Source organism: Paramisgurnus dabryanus, chromosome 8 (genome assembly GCF_030506205.2).
Source record: "Paramisgurnus dabryanus chromosome 8, PD_genome_1.1, whole genome shotgun sequence".
Taxonomy (NCBI): domain Eukaryota; kingdom Metazoa; phylum Chordata; class Actinopteri; order Cypriniformes; family Cobitidae; genus Paramisgurnus; species Paramisgurnus dabryanus.
The window spans coordinates 9,729,767-9,747,766 of NC_133344.1; the positions used below are offsets into that span (position 1 = coordinate 9,729,767).

An 18,000-nucleotide genomic window follows, 5' to 3' on the forward strand; every position below is an offset into this window, starting at 1 on the left:
CTAGGGGGCAGCGTTGACCTGGGCAAGGAAGATCGCGCGAGAGACGTGCAGTATAAACATTAACATACAGTTTTACCTACAATAAGTAAATCACATAAGTGATTAACAATATAAGAGTGATTCTAGAGGTACATATGTCTAGGCAAGTGCGGATCTACCGGGGTGGCACGGGGTGGCAGTTGCCACCCTAAATAAAAGCATTGCCACCCCATATGCCCAGCGCGGGTATCCAAATATATATAATATATACCCGAGTAGGCTCTTTTAACCAGAAAGGCAATGTAGTTTTTCTCTGCGTGTGTTTGTGGTTGGGAGACACATATCTGACGATGATTGGTGTGTGTGTCTTAGACGGGGTGGGACAACCACATAGCTGATGGTGATTGGCTAAATTTCCATCGTTAGCCAACCAGAGGCAGCAGAGTTCATACACAAGCATGCAGTCAGTCCCAGCAGAAAGTCTTTTACAGTGTAAAAAAAGTCCGCGCAGATTTGCCAACTTGGTGACTTGGTCGCTAGATTAAGAAACTTTTTAGACCCCTTTAGCGACTTTATCAAAAAAGCGACTAGGACAAATCTAGCGATCTTTTCTGGCGTGGTTGGAGACTTTTGGAAACTGCGGTGAAAGGATGCATCGCCCCATCCAAGGCACTCACACGCAGCCCGGTTCTCGCGCTGCAGTCCATCTATTCCGAGTCGCACAAACCCGCAACAACAGAGCGATGGGAAGTACAACGAGCTCAAAACAAAGGTAGCGGACGCAAGCACAAAGTATAAAAAGCACAAACGTTACTTTTCCATCGTTGAGGTTAAAGGCAAGAATGTTTATGAACGTGCAACTTATGCCCATGAAGAAAGAGTCTCTTCACGTCTGTAGCGAGGAATTCTGATCTAATAAAGCGCCTCACATCATCACATGCTGACAAAAAGTTAGTGGTTTCTTTTTAGTGTCTTTAAGTGATTAAGTTGAGCATCACATCAGCAAATTAGAGTAATGAATACGGTCATATTTTATAGATAAATGTTGCATCAGGATAAAAATACAAAAATTAAACTGTGATTGTTTAATATTGCTTGAGGTAGTTGCTTGGTAGTTAAAACAACTGAACTGCAGGTTTGTGTAAGCAGTAAATATCTTTTAAGCAGTTCTTTCTAGCCCGTCATGTCTTGTTAGCTACTGCAGCAATCAAAATATTCCATACGTGCATATGAAATCACTCGTTATGATATAGTCTAATGTTTTTATTTGTCTTCGTTAAAGAGAAAAAACTATTCAGTGTTGTGTATGTTTAGAAAGCTTGAAAGACAACTTAATGCGGCATTTTCCAGAATATTATGAAAAGAAAGGATGATATCCAGTATTCTACTTACCAAAAAGAATAGAAAAAACAAATATGGGAGTGAAAGGTAAAAATAAAACAGAAAAATATGTTGTGGAAGGGAAAGGAATAGATGAAGTCATGAAAGAAAGAACATATGGATGGCAAAGAGCTAAAAAGAAGTGAAAAGACAGAAATCCATCATGAAGTGAGTGAAAGGATTAAAGAAGAGGGTTATGAGAGAAAGAGATGTGTGCCTTTCAAATATGTTTTACATTAATATAAACTAGGCAAACCTATTTTATTTATATAACTGTCTTTATACCATTATGTTCAACCAGTCAGTGTTTTTAGATATTGATAAGCTGTATGTATTAACTTAGTATTAAGACAAAGGGTGCTACAGTAGAGATGCTAAAGGTAGCTGCTTGGGTACTTACTTATAGGAACATTTGTTGTTGCGTTTATTAATGTTATAAAAATTTGAGGTCCAGTGTTCACCGAATATAGTATATACAGTATATAATTTCTTGAATCCACGACAACCATGCAAAGACGCTTACTTCATTGCCACCCCTTGTAGTTCTCATGCCACCCCCTTGCCACCCCATAAATAATTTTCTAGATCCGCCCCTGTACAGTCTAGGATACAGCTATTATCAATTTTCCTATTTTTGTATTAGCTTTTTCACTTTAAGCAATGATCACTTTTATATCAGAGGACTTTTCAAATGTATTAAATACAAAAATACAACAAATACCCATATTTTAACTTGCAAAAATGGCATACTTGAATTTGCTGTTTTTGTGCTTCAGATTAGCTCTAAAATTACACGTTTTTGTTTGTGTGTTTTTAACAATATTTTTCTCATGCATCTACAATAAATCATCCATTTGGTGTATGTCCGATAAATCAGTGTTAACTGTGTTACTCCCAATAAATAATAATATTTAATAATAATAATATTTTTTTTATTTATAGCGCCTTTCCAGAGCTCAAGGACGCTTACAGTGTACAATTAACAAGGAAGAGATAATACGAAAGATTAGGAAAGAATGCAGTAATATGAGACTGAAATCAATGATTACTGAGTCAATGATTACACCTACATTTTAACAGTGTTGGATGTTTTGATGTGAGAACCAGCAATTTCACAGGTGAAGTTTGTATGAATATTGCTGGTAAAGGAAATTCCAATGAAAATGAAAGTTTTGTCCATGTTAAGTTTCAGAAAATTTGAATTAAGAGAGCAGAGATTTTGTCTGCTTGGGGAGGTTGAGTAGGTGTGTAGATTGAGTATAATTGAATATTAGATACTGAATATAAAACATGGTTTGTTGTAAAGCCACAACTCTATTATCAAGGGATGTAATTTACTTTCTTATAGGGAAATATATATTTCAAAGTAGAAATATTTTCAAAGTAAAAATTATTCTTAGTCGTCTTAAGCTATGTCTATGTTTACATTAATGCGTTTATCCTTTAAAACGTGTTACTTTTGCTACGTTTACGCCTTTCATCTACACTACATCACCGTTTTCGACCCTCATAAACGGATTCGTTCGCAAACGCTGAAGACCCTGTTTTAGTTTGAGAACTCAGACGTTGCTCTGAGTGTAAATGAACGTAGACGGAGTCTTATGTAAACGAACAGCTGATGTTAACGTGTCAGCGCATCATTTTCAAAGTAAACATTATTTTATTCATGTAAATGTTGGTTTGCAACGGAGGTTTTGCCAAAAATAGTAAACATCTACCAACCAGCTATTATACACGCTATATCGGATTGTTTTAACATGTATCCTTATAGATAATGTCTGTTTTATATGAATGTTTGAGTATTGTTGGGTTTAATGTGTTTATGTTTTGTTTAAATTTAGTTAGCTTACGAAAGATAGACTGTAATTTTAAACGGCATATAGGCGTTGCAAAGGCCAATATGAAGGGAGAATTGTAATGGGTCAGACATTATTTTCCAGTTTAATGTAAGTTTTGTTTGCTACTTTAAAATGAATTTCGTTTCAGATAATTTGTCTCTTAATTTTAATCGATGTTTTGTTGATAAGTTTTGTGAATATAAATTAATAAAAACAATAAACTCAACGTCATTAATATAATGCTCGTTTAGGCGCTTGCGCTTTTAGCTCTGTGTTGCTAGCGGAGGACGTGCACGGACCTCGCACACTTTTAAAAATTAATGCAATAAGCATTTCTGGTAGGCTAAAGCAATACTTCACCTCTTACTATGTTTGATTGAAGTTTGAATTTGCTGAAATATATTTTTGCTTCAAGTTCGCTAGTGTTCAGTACTGTACACTTGAATGCTTTCTTTTTAAATCATAAAGACCTTTCTGTTTAGTTATAAAATCAAAATTAACCTATTAATCATATTAATATGTTGTAGGGGGGAGCTAGAAGAGTATAAGTGTTTATGTTTTGTTTAAATTTAGTAAGCTTACGAAAGATAGACTGTAATTTTAAATGCCATATAGGCATTGTAAAGGCCAATATGAAGGGAGAATTGTAATGGGTCAGACATTATTTTCCAGTTTAATGTAAGTTTTGTTTGCTACTTTAAAATGAATTTCGTTTCAGATAATTTGTCTCTTAATTTGAATCGATGTTTTGTTGATAAGTTTTATGAACAGGCACGTGCACACATAGACATCAAAGGGGGCTTGAGCACCTGCCCTTTTTATTCCTGGAGAGAAAGTGCCCTTTTTTTCTGGGGTGCTTTAAAAAAAAAAAAGATCTTTATTCATATAACAACTGATGTCTGTCTGTTTCTTGTGTTTTTTACTTGTTGCTTATTTTAATTTAACATGAATTCATTCAGGAATAATTTAAATGAGATTTAAACTCTTATATAGAAAAATAGCGCTATTTGTGGCACACAAACGGTTAACAGATGAGTCCCGCCTCCAAAATTCACATCGCTAATTTGATTGGCTTTACCTTTCCTTAGTCCCGCCTCTCTAACTTACCTCACTTTATGATTGGTCTGTCTACACTCGTGCTGCATCATTCGCGCTTCAAGCGCCAAAGCTCAGCCTGAACGAGACGCGATCATGTGCATGATTATGCAGGCAGGCTATCGGTAAGTGTTTGAGGATGAAAGCATTCTTATATTAACAGTTTTATGCACAAAATATGGGACACGTTGTTACACATATTGATTCAGGGACATTGTTTTCCATGGCAATCCCATATTAAGCTGAAGAGTTGCAAACTTGTAACAGTGTAGTGTACAGGGCCTGAAGTTAACTTTTTTGACCACCAGCCACTGTGGCAGGTGGATTTAGAAATCCACCTGCCACAGAGACTTTTTACCAGCCAGTTTTTTTTTTGCCCGAATAGTGAATGATAACACTGTCTTTATGGTATGAATTAAATAAAAAAAATTTCAGAGCTACAAAAGTGAATTTCTCTTTGTCTTAGGTTGTTTGATTAACATTAATGACACAGACTTAAGTAGTTTAATTGAGGTTACTGTCTCTTTAAGACCAGCACAGACTGGTTTTTGACTCTCTAATACACTTAAGACATAAAGAAATGTTTTATTGGAAAATGAATACTGTTGAGATCATTTTGTTTATATGTGCCCTGTCAAGAGCAGAAAGATTTTATGTACGCATGCTTTTAGGAACGCGTCTCTCCAATGTGCCCTATTGAGTCCCCTTAAACCTGCGCACGCACACAGAGACAGAGGGTGCACAAACTGCGCACATAAACGCCGCACATACGTTGTTTTTCATTACTATATTCTGATCCATCACAGCAACACTACACATCTGTGCAACTGTGATTATACTGTAGTCTATGTCAGCATTGCATTCTCATCCCATCTCATCAACAATTTAATACTTACTCGCACATCCAAACGTAGTCAGAGAAGTGCCTCATCTTCTTTCCAATCGCATGAACATTGCGAAACAGCAGTCGCATCATCTCAATGAATTTGCATCGGTGATATGCGCAGGTTGATAAGAAATGAGCGGGTGTCGGTTACGAGTCATCCAAAAATATTTTAATGATATTCAGGCAGCGGTCAGTCAGTCGAGTTTAAAAACTATTTTGAACAATTGCGGGCAGGGCGGGTTAGTTGAAAATGTAGGTCGGGAGTGGGTTGTTTATACAATGACCCGCGCATCACTGATTCGCATTGGCTACCCGCCAATGTGGCTGGTAGATTGACAGTGTTACCCGCCAATTGCAAAATCCACCCGCATTTGGCGCGTGGTCGGGTGTTAATTTCATGCCCTGGTAGTGTAGTTTAAACAGACAGCTCAGAAAATAATAAAGCACAAACAATAAAATAATTGCTAACTGCAGTAGTAAGCTTTTTGCGTTTGCGTTTTTTGTAATGGCTGTTAAATAAGTATAATGTGTTATACTGGATTGCTGGAGTAGATTGGGAAGAAATCTGATGGTTCATTATTTTACTTGCCCAGTCTGAATTTTCATTGACATCACAAAAAAGTAAAATATAAAATACAAATAAAATAGGCCTAACCTATATTTGTTGTTTCTGACATGTGTAACCCTCATAAATATGAAACCTAAGATTAAAGGTGCCATAGGATGTGTTGTCATAATATGTTAAATTGTTCTTTGACAATTACATAGAAGGTATGTTGCTTTATTAAGTGCAAAAATGATCCAGAAACGTTTTTACATGTCCATTTACAACCCTAGAATTTGTCATTTTAATTAAATGGTCTATTTTTGCCCTATTTGAAAGGGTCATGAATAATAATGTTGAGCTCTGCTCTGAGGCTCATGCCAGAAGCTCAAATTAGTAAACAGACCTTATATTTTGAGCCCTTATCAGACAAAAATACATTTTGAGTAACAACTAACAACTATTCAGCTAAACGCTAGCATATGAACAGCAGCCATATCACCCTGTAGCCCAAGACAGCTTGCCCACTGAAGCTAAGCAGGGCTGAGCCTGGTTAGTACTTGGATGGGAGACCACCTGGGAAAACCAGGTTGCTGCTGGTAGAGGTGTTAGTGAGACCAGCAGGGGGTGCTCACCCTGTGGTCTGTGTGGGTCCTAATGCCCCAGTATAGTGACGGGGACACTATACTGTCAAAAAAAGCACCGTCCTTCGGATGAGACGTTAAAACCGAGGTCCTGACTCTCTGTGGTCATTAAAAATCCCAGGATGTCCTTCGAAAAAGAGTAGGGGTGTGCCCCGGCATCCTGGCCAAACTTGCCCATTGGCCTACTAATCATCCCTCATACTAATTGGCTATATCACTCGGTCTCCTCTCCACTAATAAGCTGGTGTGTGGTGGGCGTTCTGGCGCAATATGGCTGCCGTCGCATCATCCAGGTGGATGCTGCACATTGGTGGTGGTTGAGGAGATTCCCCCATTCATATGTAAAGCGCTTTGAGCACTGGAAAAGCGCTATATAAATGTAACTAATTATTATTATTAATTATTATTATAGCATTTATTGGCATGTAGCGCTTACTCAGCAGTCACAACTTTGTTTTTAGCATTTTAACAAATTTGTAATTAATTTGTAATCTAATGTTTTCAAAACATGCACATTGTGTAATGGCTTCCTTTGCTGCTCTATAAACCTACTACTAAGGAGACCATGGTGTCTGTGTGAACTGATTATTTTGTAGACATCTTTTGAAAATTAAACAATTGCGTGAGTTTGAGGAAGATAAAATTAATTAACGTTTTTAATTTTTTTTTTTTTAAAGGAAGTCAGAATTGCGTTAATATATATACTTTTGTTTAAAAAAAAGAAAAAAATATACATAATTATGAGAAGTGCCCTTTATTTCACTTGAGCCCCTGCCCCTCAAAATGTCTGTGCACGTCCCTGTTTATGAATATAAATTAATAAAAACAATAAACTCAAAGTCATTAATATATAATGCTCTTAGGGGCTTGCGCTTAGCTATTTCTGTGTTGCTAGCGGAGGACGTGCACGGACCTCGCACAATTATAAAAATTTATGCAATAAGCATTTCTGGTAGGCTAAATTAATACTTCACCTCTTACTATGTTTTATTGAAGTTTGCATTTGCTGAAAATTTATTTTTGTTTCGTTTAGTACTGTTCACTTGAATGCTTTCTTTTTAAATCATAAAGACCTTTCTGTTTAGTTATAAAATCAAAATTAACCTATTAATCATATTAATATGTTGTAGAGGGGAGGTAGAACAGTATAAGACTTTCCCAAACACATTTTTATAGGTTAAAAAATAGTGTCTGTTATAGTTGCCAGCAAAGGACCCATGTATGACTTTTTGTCAATATCGCACACCCCTAGGCTGCGTAAAACGCGCAAAGGTAAGCTATTATTAGAGTAATAAATTATTTGACACTTTTATGCGCATGCCCAGTTATGTGATTGGTCATGTTTCATGTGTTTATGGTGGTGTATAGTGTGGATGAAGATTCTTTTTAAAATGCCAGTATAAACGAGGATCGTTTTCATTTTAAAATGCCGTTTTAAAACGCAAATGCTCTAATGTAAACATGGCCTGTGAAACCAGGGGTACTTATCACAAAATGGTTAAATGATTACAGAAATGTTATTAATCTTAAAGTTTTAAAGTGTAGTCTTGTTATGCAATTCTCTGAAAGTCATGAACATTTCATTAGGTAAATAAGTAAACTGTCTTAAATAAGTCAGAAATACTCATATGTCCTCACATGTCATATGAGTAAGAAATGCCAATGCTCACGATATTAATATTTATGAATAGGAATACTTACAAACTGTACAAACAGCTGTTAATATGTAAATAATTAACATATTAGTCTTGTCAAAACATCAGTATTATAGGTTTCAGTGTGTATGAAAACATAAGAAAATGTATGTGAGATACAACCACACTTTATTTAAAAATAGATACATATTTTCATGAGATCACTTGACATACACAGTTGTTGTACTTTTAAAAAACCTTAGTTAAATACATTAAGTACACTGCAAAAAATGATGTGTTCATTCTTTACACATTGTGTGTGTCATGCCATTTAAGGCGTTATTTCATGTTAAAATTAATGAAAGGGACAACACAAGTTGTGTTAAATACAGTGACGGGAGTAACGCGTTACAAAGGAATTACAGTAACGGAATTATAGAAACGGAATTACTTTGTAACGCGTTACTCTCGTCACTGTTTTTAACACAATGTGTAAAAAATTAACCCATCATTTTTTGCAGTGTAAAAAGAGATCTGTGACGTTACTGCGCCAATCACAATTTAGTTCCTTGCACAGACTCTGTATATAGTTAACTTCATTTCCTCTTTGTCTTCACATTCAGAGAAGAAACTGCTGTACTGCAGCTCTGAACATCTTTCTTACTCATACTGTAGCAGTCACAATGGTAAGTTTTCTTTTTAATGAATTATGAGTAAACTAAACTGTCAAATTTGAAGTGTTTTTATAGTGTTTTTAATGGAATTCATATGTGATGGTTAAAATTGCATAAATAATGGTGAATAAAAAGTAACACAAAATAAATGCTTAAAATTTGAAGAAACGCTGGGAATAAGACTTTTGCACAGTACTGTATATCAGTCCTGACACATCACATTGCTCTGTTACTTAGGTTTATGTTTGTGTTTGTATTTTGTGATTCTAACAGTTTGCTGTATCTTTGAGTGGCATTGTTTTGCTCTTTCTGCTTCATCACACAACACTGGACACTGCGAATGGGCAAAACATTGACAGTAATACTCTTACGCGGATTTTTACCTTCTTTGAGCAGAAGTAAGTTTTTATGTTTGTTATTACTACAGCATGCAGTAGCAATAGGAAGTAAAATATTGGTCATATAAACTGTCAATCATCTTCTGTTCTTGCTTTAAAATTGTTGTTTTTTAGCTATAAGATAGTTGAAGAAGGAATTGAACGTCAGTATGCTGTAGCCATCAATGTACTAAAGGAGCAGTGTCAAGCTGGATTCACGCCTACAAAGGACAACTTCCTAACTAAAGAGATTGCAGAAAAAGTGAAAAGCGACATTTGTAAGAAAGAAGACCCAGTTTATGCAGGTTCAGAGCTGATAGGAGCAGGTGTCAAGGATATGGGTCGCTACAGTATACACTCTGAGCGTCTGCTGCTTAACCCTACTGAAGGAAGACTCACGCCACCCATGCAAGACCTCCTGAATAAAAGAAAAGATGACAGCTGCACTGTTTTCTACACGCTTAACTCTCCATGTGCTAGTATCTGCCTTAATGAGACAATCCCATATAACGTCCTTCAAGGCCTTGAAACCTGGAGTGCACATCCTAGCATTAAAGCGCTTGTCTTTAAACAAATCTGGAAATTTGATGAACCAAGAAAAGAAATTTTTGAAGCAGCACTGAAGAAGATTGTAAACAGGAATGTTGCTGTCTATCGTTGTATCAGTGAGAATGAGAATGTGTGTTATGCATGTGGAGGAAAAGATAATTCTCCCATTGATAAACATTGTCTTCCTAACTAAAAGTGAAGTTTCCCAAATATACTGTAAGACCCTGGACCACTAAACCAGTCATAAGGGTCAATTTAACCCTTTATTTTTCTGATTAAAAAGGCTTTGCATTGATGTATGGTTTGTTAGGATAGGACAGTATTACTTTTTGAAAATCTGGAATTCTGAGGGTGCAAAATATCACTTTATATCCTAATGATTTTTGGCATAAAAGAAAAATGTATAATTTTGAACCATACAATGTATTTTTGGCTATTTCTACAAATATACTCATGCGACTTTGCTTATAGACGAGTATACAAAATATGCTTACTCGATGCTTTAATAAAGTAGTACTGTAATTCAAAACAACTGAAAAAACGTGTTTTTCTTTCTCCAAAACAACCCTGTTTATTTAATTTATTGGAAAAAAATCTTTGGTAGTTTATGCTTTACAGTAATGTTTGTATTCCTGAAGTTAAAGAGAAATTAATTTTTTTCATAAGTAATGTAATAAGTTACGTTAAAGGTGTATGTGAGTTACATGTTGTTTATTTTAAGAAAAAATATTTTAGTCATGTGGAAGCAGTGTCTATATTGAATTTTTTAGATCCAACAATTATTCTTTTCAATGATGTGAACGGAAACGTTTAGGTTATCTTTATTTAAGATGAGGTTTGCAAAATTGTTTTAGTCGCTCTCCCCTACATCCTCAATTACACAATATGTGTGAAAATGTGTGTGATGATTGTGTAAAAAGGCACGGACTGTGATAAACCACTGGTTTATATATTATATAACTGATCTTGACACTATCTCAAGTGTCTCTGAAAAAGTTGCACTGCTCTTAACACTTAAATGGTGTAAAACCCTCAAAGTTTAAAGTTTACATAACGCACACTGCTTCTGCTCATCTTATGTTAATCTTGAGTATCTATAGAGTAGTCTTGCATCCTTCATATAATAGCTGTGTGCGTACGCACTGTTTGATAAATCTGAATTTTTTTGATGTACGCAATTTGTGCACTGTAAAAAATACTTTGCTGCCTTAAAATTTTTATTGAATCAACTCAGATTTACATGTCATTTCAACTTATTATTTTTTATCTTGACTAGAGACGTAACACAGTCTCACCCCATGGCGTCAATATTTGACGACACTTGACCATGCGTCAATATGTTGACGCGGAGGGTATACCTTTCGCGTCATTTTTTGACGAACTGGGGACTTCAATACTATTACGTCCGTTGCATTCTCTTTCCTATTTTCTTACCATTTTCGCGTCGGTTTAGGGTTAGATTACGCAAAATTAAACAGTGTACGCGAAATTAAACAGTTGTCACCTGGCGTTGGGGTTAGAGTTAGGTACGCGAAATTAAACAGTTGTCACCTGGCGTTGGGGTTAGAGTTAGGTTTGGGTAGGGATGTCATTATGTAAATCTAACCCTAAACTGACGCGAAAATGGTAAGAAAATAGGAAAGAGAATGCAACGGACGTAATAGTATTGAAGTCCCCAGTTCGTCAAAAAATGACGCGAAAGGTATACCCTCCGCGTCAACATATTGACGCATGGTCAAGTGTCGTCAAATATTGACGCCATGGGGTGAGACTGGGTTGAGAGACGAGTTGTTTTAACTACAGGTGACTTGTTATAACTTATAAAATTGAGTTGACTTTTCTCAACTATATTTTATAAGTTGTGACAACTCATCTCTGTTGACATAACTTGTAAATCTAAGTTGATTTAACAAAAAACTTTAAGGCAGCAAAGTATTTTTTACAGTGTGGTTTTTGGCCGCACGTAAACTTGTAGTAAGGGTCCTGCGCACAGTTTTATAAATGAGAAACCTGAACTGTGAAAAGTGTTATAGAAATAACAGATATATATTTTTTAAAGTAGTATATTTAAAGTAGTAGAATATCCTCTAAGTTTTTTGCTAGCTACCTTTAGGGGTCACGAGATGTAATAAATGTCCTGTATTTGTTTCAGTGTATAAAAAATGCACACTAAGATCTGTCAAAGCCCAACCTTCCTCTGTCATTTAGTCACATGACTCTTATGGGGTGCTGGTTCAGGATAAATAAAGCAGATTGCTTTGTTTCAGATATGTATCTTGACTCACTTCTGTAGACTGTTACCTTTGTGAAGAAGTGCAGCTATTGTAATAAAGTTAATGCTAAGGTTGTAATGTTTCAGTAATTGTGTTTACTGTAGCATTTATACGTTCAACAATAATTTATCTCTCTGTTAGTTAACACACTTTTTAATATTTACATACCAGCACGCTTTTCTGTATAAAATTTTGTTTTGTGTGTTTAATTGTAGGCTTATCTGAAGGGATTCTTCCTGATCTGCATCCTGCTTCCAATTTTTATTAGAAGCCGTAAAGTTTAGATTCCGAATCTTAATTCCATTATAGAGTTTTTGGAAAACAATTAAGATAAAAGGAAACAAACTTGTTCATAATTTGTCTCTGATCTTCTGAGAAAAAACATTTACTGTACATTTGTGCCTTTGGCAGACTTTTATTTAAAAAAGCCCATCACAGTGCATTTAAAGTACAGGCTATACCTTTGATTAGTTTGTGTGTTCCCTGGGTATTGCTGTTTGGGACCTTGATAGTGACCACTGATCTATATAAATGACTGGATTGCACATGACGTCACAATGGTGAAGCTGCCACCACGCCGCCATGCTGGTATACCCAAACATTTTATTAAATCAATGGACATATTCAGATTTTAATGATAAAACATCACTTTACTAGTCTCTGTTTTTATATCTGAAGTCTCCCTGTACATTATTACAACACAAACGCCCTTAGCATGTCCATAGTTATTTACTGAATGTTGTACATTTTGCTTTTTAAACAGTAAATTATTATACATTTATCTTTATTACAGTATCAGATCAGCGGACAGACCGCAGCATATTAAGTATTAATGACAAACATTCTGAAATCTAAATAAATAATCATGCTTTGTACCATATGTGCATCCAATAATTTGCTGGTTTTGTAATTATGTTATTTTTACAAGTTACCTTAACTTATTCAGAGTAATAACGCTGACGCTTTAGTGTCAAAAAACTTTATTTATACCCGTGTCATTAACAGAATGCAGCAGACACACTCACCTTAACTTTCCTATAAATCCTTTATCCTGCCCGATTAAAACATAAACATTGCATAACAACAGAATTAACAATTAATTTACATACACATACAAATCATATAAACTGATCCACAAGATCTATAGTATATGTGTGTGTGTGTGTGTGTGTACATAAATTAATTGTTAATTCTGGTGTTATTTGCAATGATACGATGTAAACCGGGTGAATTTAGATCATGATTTTGAATGTCCTCTGCCGGTTGGGGATACCAAGATGGCCGCTCGAACTCTGCGCTGGCTTCACCTCACACTGCTACGTTAAGCGTTATATGCGCAATCCAGTCATTTATATAGATCAGTGATGGTGTCATGTTATTTGTTTTACCATAGATTTACACTTTCTGAGGTCAGAAATAAACAGTCCACGGGTCACCTTCCCAGACAGGGTTTATATTAAGTCAGGACTAGGCTAGTTATATTAGGAAATGTTTTTGTAGACATGCCTTACAAGAAACCTTAACGATGTGTATCTTGAGACAAAACAGTGGCACTGATAGATTTTAAGTTATGTTAGTGCAAGCTGTTTTCAATTAAAAGGACAGTTCACACAAAAATGAAAATTCTGTATCATTTTCTCATCTTCATGTTGTTCTAAAATGGTATGAGTTTCTTTATTCTGATGAACACAAGAGAAGATATTTTGATAAATGAAGGTAAGTACGCGGTACCCACTGACTGCAATTGTAGGAAAAACAAATACGATGGAGGTCAATGGGTACCGCCAAATGCATGATTACCACCATTTATCAAAATATCTACAAAGTCTGGAGTTTGCAAAATTGTTTCTAGTCCCTACATCCTTGTATACACTACATGTGTGTAAAAATGTGTGTGATGATTGTGTAAAAAGGCACGGACTGTGATAAGCCACTCATTTATATTTTTTTCGATCTTAGAGACATCCGGTTTGTGACGTCACGCTGAACAGATCGTGCATCGTAGCTCCGTCGAGTTCATCATCTAAAATCCTTTTTTTACCATCTTATTCCTATTTATATAATATAACTTATTAGTTTTACATAGGAATACTTTACCGTGACGATTATTGAGCAGTACTACCACGTGAAACTATTTTTTATCACTAATAAACCCAGTGTTAGCATATAGCCCGCTATCCACAAACGGGGGAGGCTGAAGCTAGCATTTTCCGATCTAATGGCGGATTCATCTGATATATGCTTTTCTGACCTGTCCTCACCTGAGCGGGAAGCTGTGGAGGAGTTGTTTCCCGGTTTTAGCAGATCCAACCCGAGGTACAGCGCCCACTTCACCCTGCCTTCCGACGTCCACAAGCGAACGAGGCGCGCAACAAACGAGCATTCCACGCGATGCAGCTTCACGGACCGTAAACGACTGAACGGAGACGCCATCGCCCAACATGAAAGCGATCGGGAAGCTGTGGAGGAACCGCTGCCCGGGCTTCGCAGATTCAGCATGCCCCACATCACCCTGGCCCCAGACGTTCGCAGGCGACCGAGGCATGTCACAACCGAACACCCCACGCGATGCAGCTCCGGGGACCGCGTTCGGGTAAACGAAGACGCCATCGCCCAGCATGAAAGCGGTAAGACTCCGCTTGTTATTGTAACTAGAGCTGCAACTATCGACTATTTTTTCAACCGATTAATCTATCGATTATTTTTTCGATTAATCGAATAGTCTAATGATTTTTTTATACATAATTCCCCAACAAATAATAAATGTAACATCTGCCATTAACGCTAACATTTTATTTAAGCATTTTCTTAATTAAACAAACACACAAACCAAAATTTTCAACATGAAAAATAAAGTGGCAGTGCCACTTTAAAAGAGGCATTATTCACCTTAAACAATAAAATAGGCATATATTAATATTTTAAACATTAGTTTATGATTAGTACATGCATTAACTCAGCATTAGTTCAGACTGAAGTAAAAATAAGTTCATTGTGATTCATGAACCCTTATATAAGATGTAATGGTTATATTATTACTGTTAATATTATTACTATTAGTAGTACTGCATTCTCATTTAACTTTAACATTTAACTTTTCTTAAGTTCCGGGTAAAAAACAAGTTCAGTTAGTATGATCTTCTAATATTTTATAAACAGCGTTTACGCCGCTGTTACTTTAAATAAATGCATGTCAGGAATACCTTACAAGACGAGCTTCTGTAATATCTGCGCACATATTCGCAAAAAAGACGTTCATTGGGAACTCCGCACTGCCAGCTGGCTTTCAGTGCACGCGGGCACATGCCTATCAGTTCTCAATGTGACAGTAACTTATTATTTCATAACTTCTTAATATAAAAACATGTCCTGCTCTTTATTTACTGTTTCAACATACTACCCAGAAGCGATGCAATGTCACGTCTGTCAGGCGTCTCGCAGCTCGTATTAAACGAAGATGTAAACGCAGCTGTATTAAGCACAATATGTATTGATTCTATTGTTGTATAAAAACTTACTGTAATAGTTCAAATTCTTACGCTGACGTCTCGTCATTTTGAGGTCGGAGAGCCCCAGGTTGTTTTCTTTTAAGATGATCATACACAGGTGTTGCGCTGCTGTGGTATGCCATTTCAGTTTTACACAGTATGTGTTTTATTTGGTCTCTGCTTAAAGTATTCCCACACTTTTGATCGCGTTCTGTCTGTTTGGTATAACAGTTGTATCACCCGGTCGGAGCTGAAGCCGCCTTCATTTCAAAATGTAAACAGTGCGACGCATCGACGCATTTCCGGCAAATCGACGTAATTACGTAATCGACGTAATCGACTACGTCGACGCGTCGTTCCAGCCCTAATTGTAACATGTACTACTTGCCACATGTATAGTTTAGCTTCTGCTGTTAGCATAGAGGGGTTTACATGCACTAAGTGTATTGAAGTATTAAGGTTAACTGAGAAGGTTGCTGAACAAGAATCTCGCATCCGAACGCTAGTTGAGGATAGCAAAACCGCTAATGTTACTGTTGCAAATAATCTATCGAGCGAAAAGACTAATGGCTCGGTTCCGACATCAGATGCTAATGTAAATATTACAAATACTGTATCGAGCGCGCATAGTGTTTATCAAAATACACATGGCTCGGTTCTGTCATCAGAGTCAAGTCGGCGGTCAAACTGGGTGACTGTCAGGCGGCATAGTCATATAAGGCGTCCTTCTAAGACCCATAACGTTACGGTAATTTCTAACAGATTCGATCCCTTAAGGAGTATACCAGCTGAAACACCTTTTAAAAGTGCCCTGGTCATTGGAGATTCTATACTCAGGAACACTAACATTGAGGCACCAAACACCATAGTCGACTGTATACCGGGAGCCAGAACGTCTGACATTAGATCCAAACTTAAAGTGCTGGCTAATGCTAAGCGGAAGTTTTCTAAGATTGTTATTCACGCCGGCACGAAAGACACCAGGCTCCGCCAGTCGGAAATCACCAAAGATAGTATTAAGGAGATGTGTGAAATTGCAAAAACAATGTCAGACAATGTAATATGCTCTGGTCCCCTCCCCGCCTACCGGGGAGATGAAACACATAGTAGATTAGTGTCTCTCAATGGATGGATGTCAAAGTGGTGCCCTCAGCATAATGTAGGGTTTATAGACAATTGGAAGCATTTCTGGGGAAGACCATTCCTCCTAACCCGAGATGGCCTTCATCCGTCATCGGAAGGAAGTGCTATACTCACTAGAAATCTGATCAATAGTCTTAATTCTAATACAGTCTGACTATCCAGGGCCCAGGTCAGGAAACAGACGGATCGGCTTAACCGTCCGTCTGTTAGCTGCCGTGATATGTCAAGACCACTTATATCCCAGCACTTCGAGTCAATCTTACCGAAATATCAGCACATTTCAACTGTATCTGTTCCCCGAACAAATAAATACAGGGCACTGCTTGTTACATCTGGTACAAATCTGATTACTATTAAATTAGAAAACAATACATTAACAGATGAATCTCGAATGTTAAAATTCGGCCTTCTTAACATTAGATCGCTTACCAATAAAGAACCTATTGTCAATGAAATAATTACAGACCAAAACTTAGATGCACTCTGTTTAACAGAAACCTGGCTTAAAGCAGACGACTACATTAGTTTAAATGAATCCACCCCACAAGACTATTATTATAAACACGAACCTCAATTAAAGGGGAGAGGGGGTGGTGTAGCTACAATATACAAAACAATTTTTAAAGTAAACCAAAAATCTGAGCTAAAATTTAAATCATTTGAACTAATGTTGTTAAATATGGAAATAACTGATCGTAACCACAAACAGCTTTCTTTTGCCTTAGCGACAATCTATAGACCACCGGGCCACCATGCAGATTTCCTTAAAGAAATAGCAGATTTCCTATCTGAGCTTGTAGTCACTGTAGATAAAGCTCTTATTGTTGGTGATTTTAATGTCCATGTGGATAACCCAAAAGACGCATTAGGACGTGCGTTTATGGATGTTCTAAATTCTCTCAATATTAGACAAAACGTGACAGGGCCAACACATACTCGTAAGCACACATTAGACTTAATTCTGTCAATCGTACTCAATATTAATGACGTCGAAATATCACCTCAGAGTGATGCAGTTTCTGACCATTACCTTGTGTCATACACTGTACTTCTAGATAGGATCACTCAATCCACAACATGCTACCGACTAGCCAGAACAATAATTTCCACCACTAAAGATAGCTTTATTAGCACTCTTCCAGACCTGTCCCAAATGAAACATGTAGCAGATAACTGTGACGATCTAGATATTGTAATAGAAAACCTAAACAATGTCTGTTCTAACACATTGGATGCCGTTGCTCCCATTCGAAAAAAGAGATTCAAAGAAAAACCGCCAGCTCCATGGTATGACCATCACACCGCAGCCCTTAAAAAGGCATCTAGAAAAATGGAAAGAAATTATAGAAGCACAAAGTTAGAAGTATGGCGTGCAGCATGGAAACAGAGTGTTAAACACTACAGACAGGCTATTAAAACCGCCAGATCTACATATCTTAGCAAGCTTATAAATGAGAATCATAATAACCCTCGTTTCCTCTTTAGCACAATTGCGA

General features: G+C 36.7%; 1 protein-coding gene and 1 pseudogene across 1 annotated transcript; both read left to right on the forward strand.

The window, feature by feature from the left end:
• Window positions 1-628: 628 nt before the first annotated feature.
• On the forward strand, window positions 629-10,088 carry LOC135771838 (uncharacterized). Its single transcript, XM_065282214.2, has 4 exons — window positions 629-751; window positions 8,624-8,686; window positions 8,948-9,072; window positions 9,187-10,088. Exons 2-4 carry the CDS (start codon window positions 8,684-8,686, stop codon window positions 9,791-9,793), a joined length of 735 nt encoding a protein of 244 aa, XP_065138286.1. The 5' UTR covers window positions 629-751; window positions 8,624-8,683; the 3' UTR covers window positions 9,794-10,088.
• Window positions 6,208-6,324, forward strand: LOC135771989 (5S ribosomal RNA; annotated as a pseudogene).
• Window positions 10,089-18,000: the final 7,912 nt, after the last annotated feature.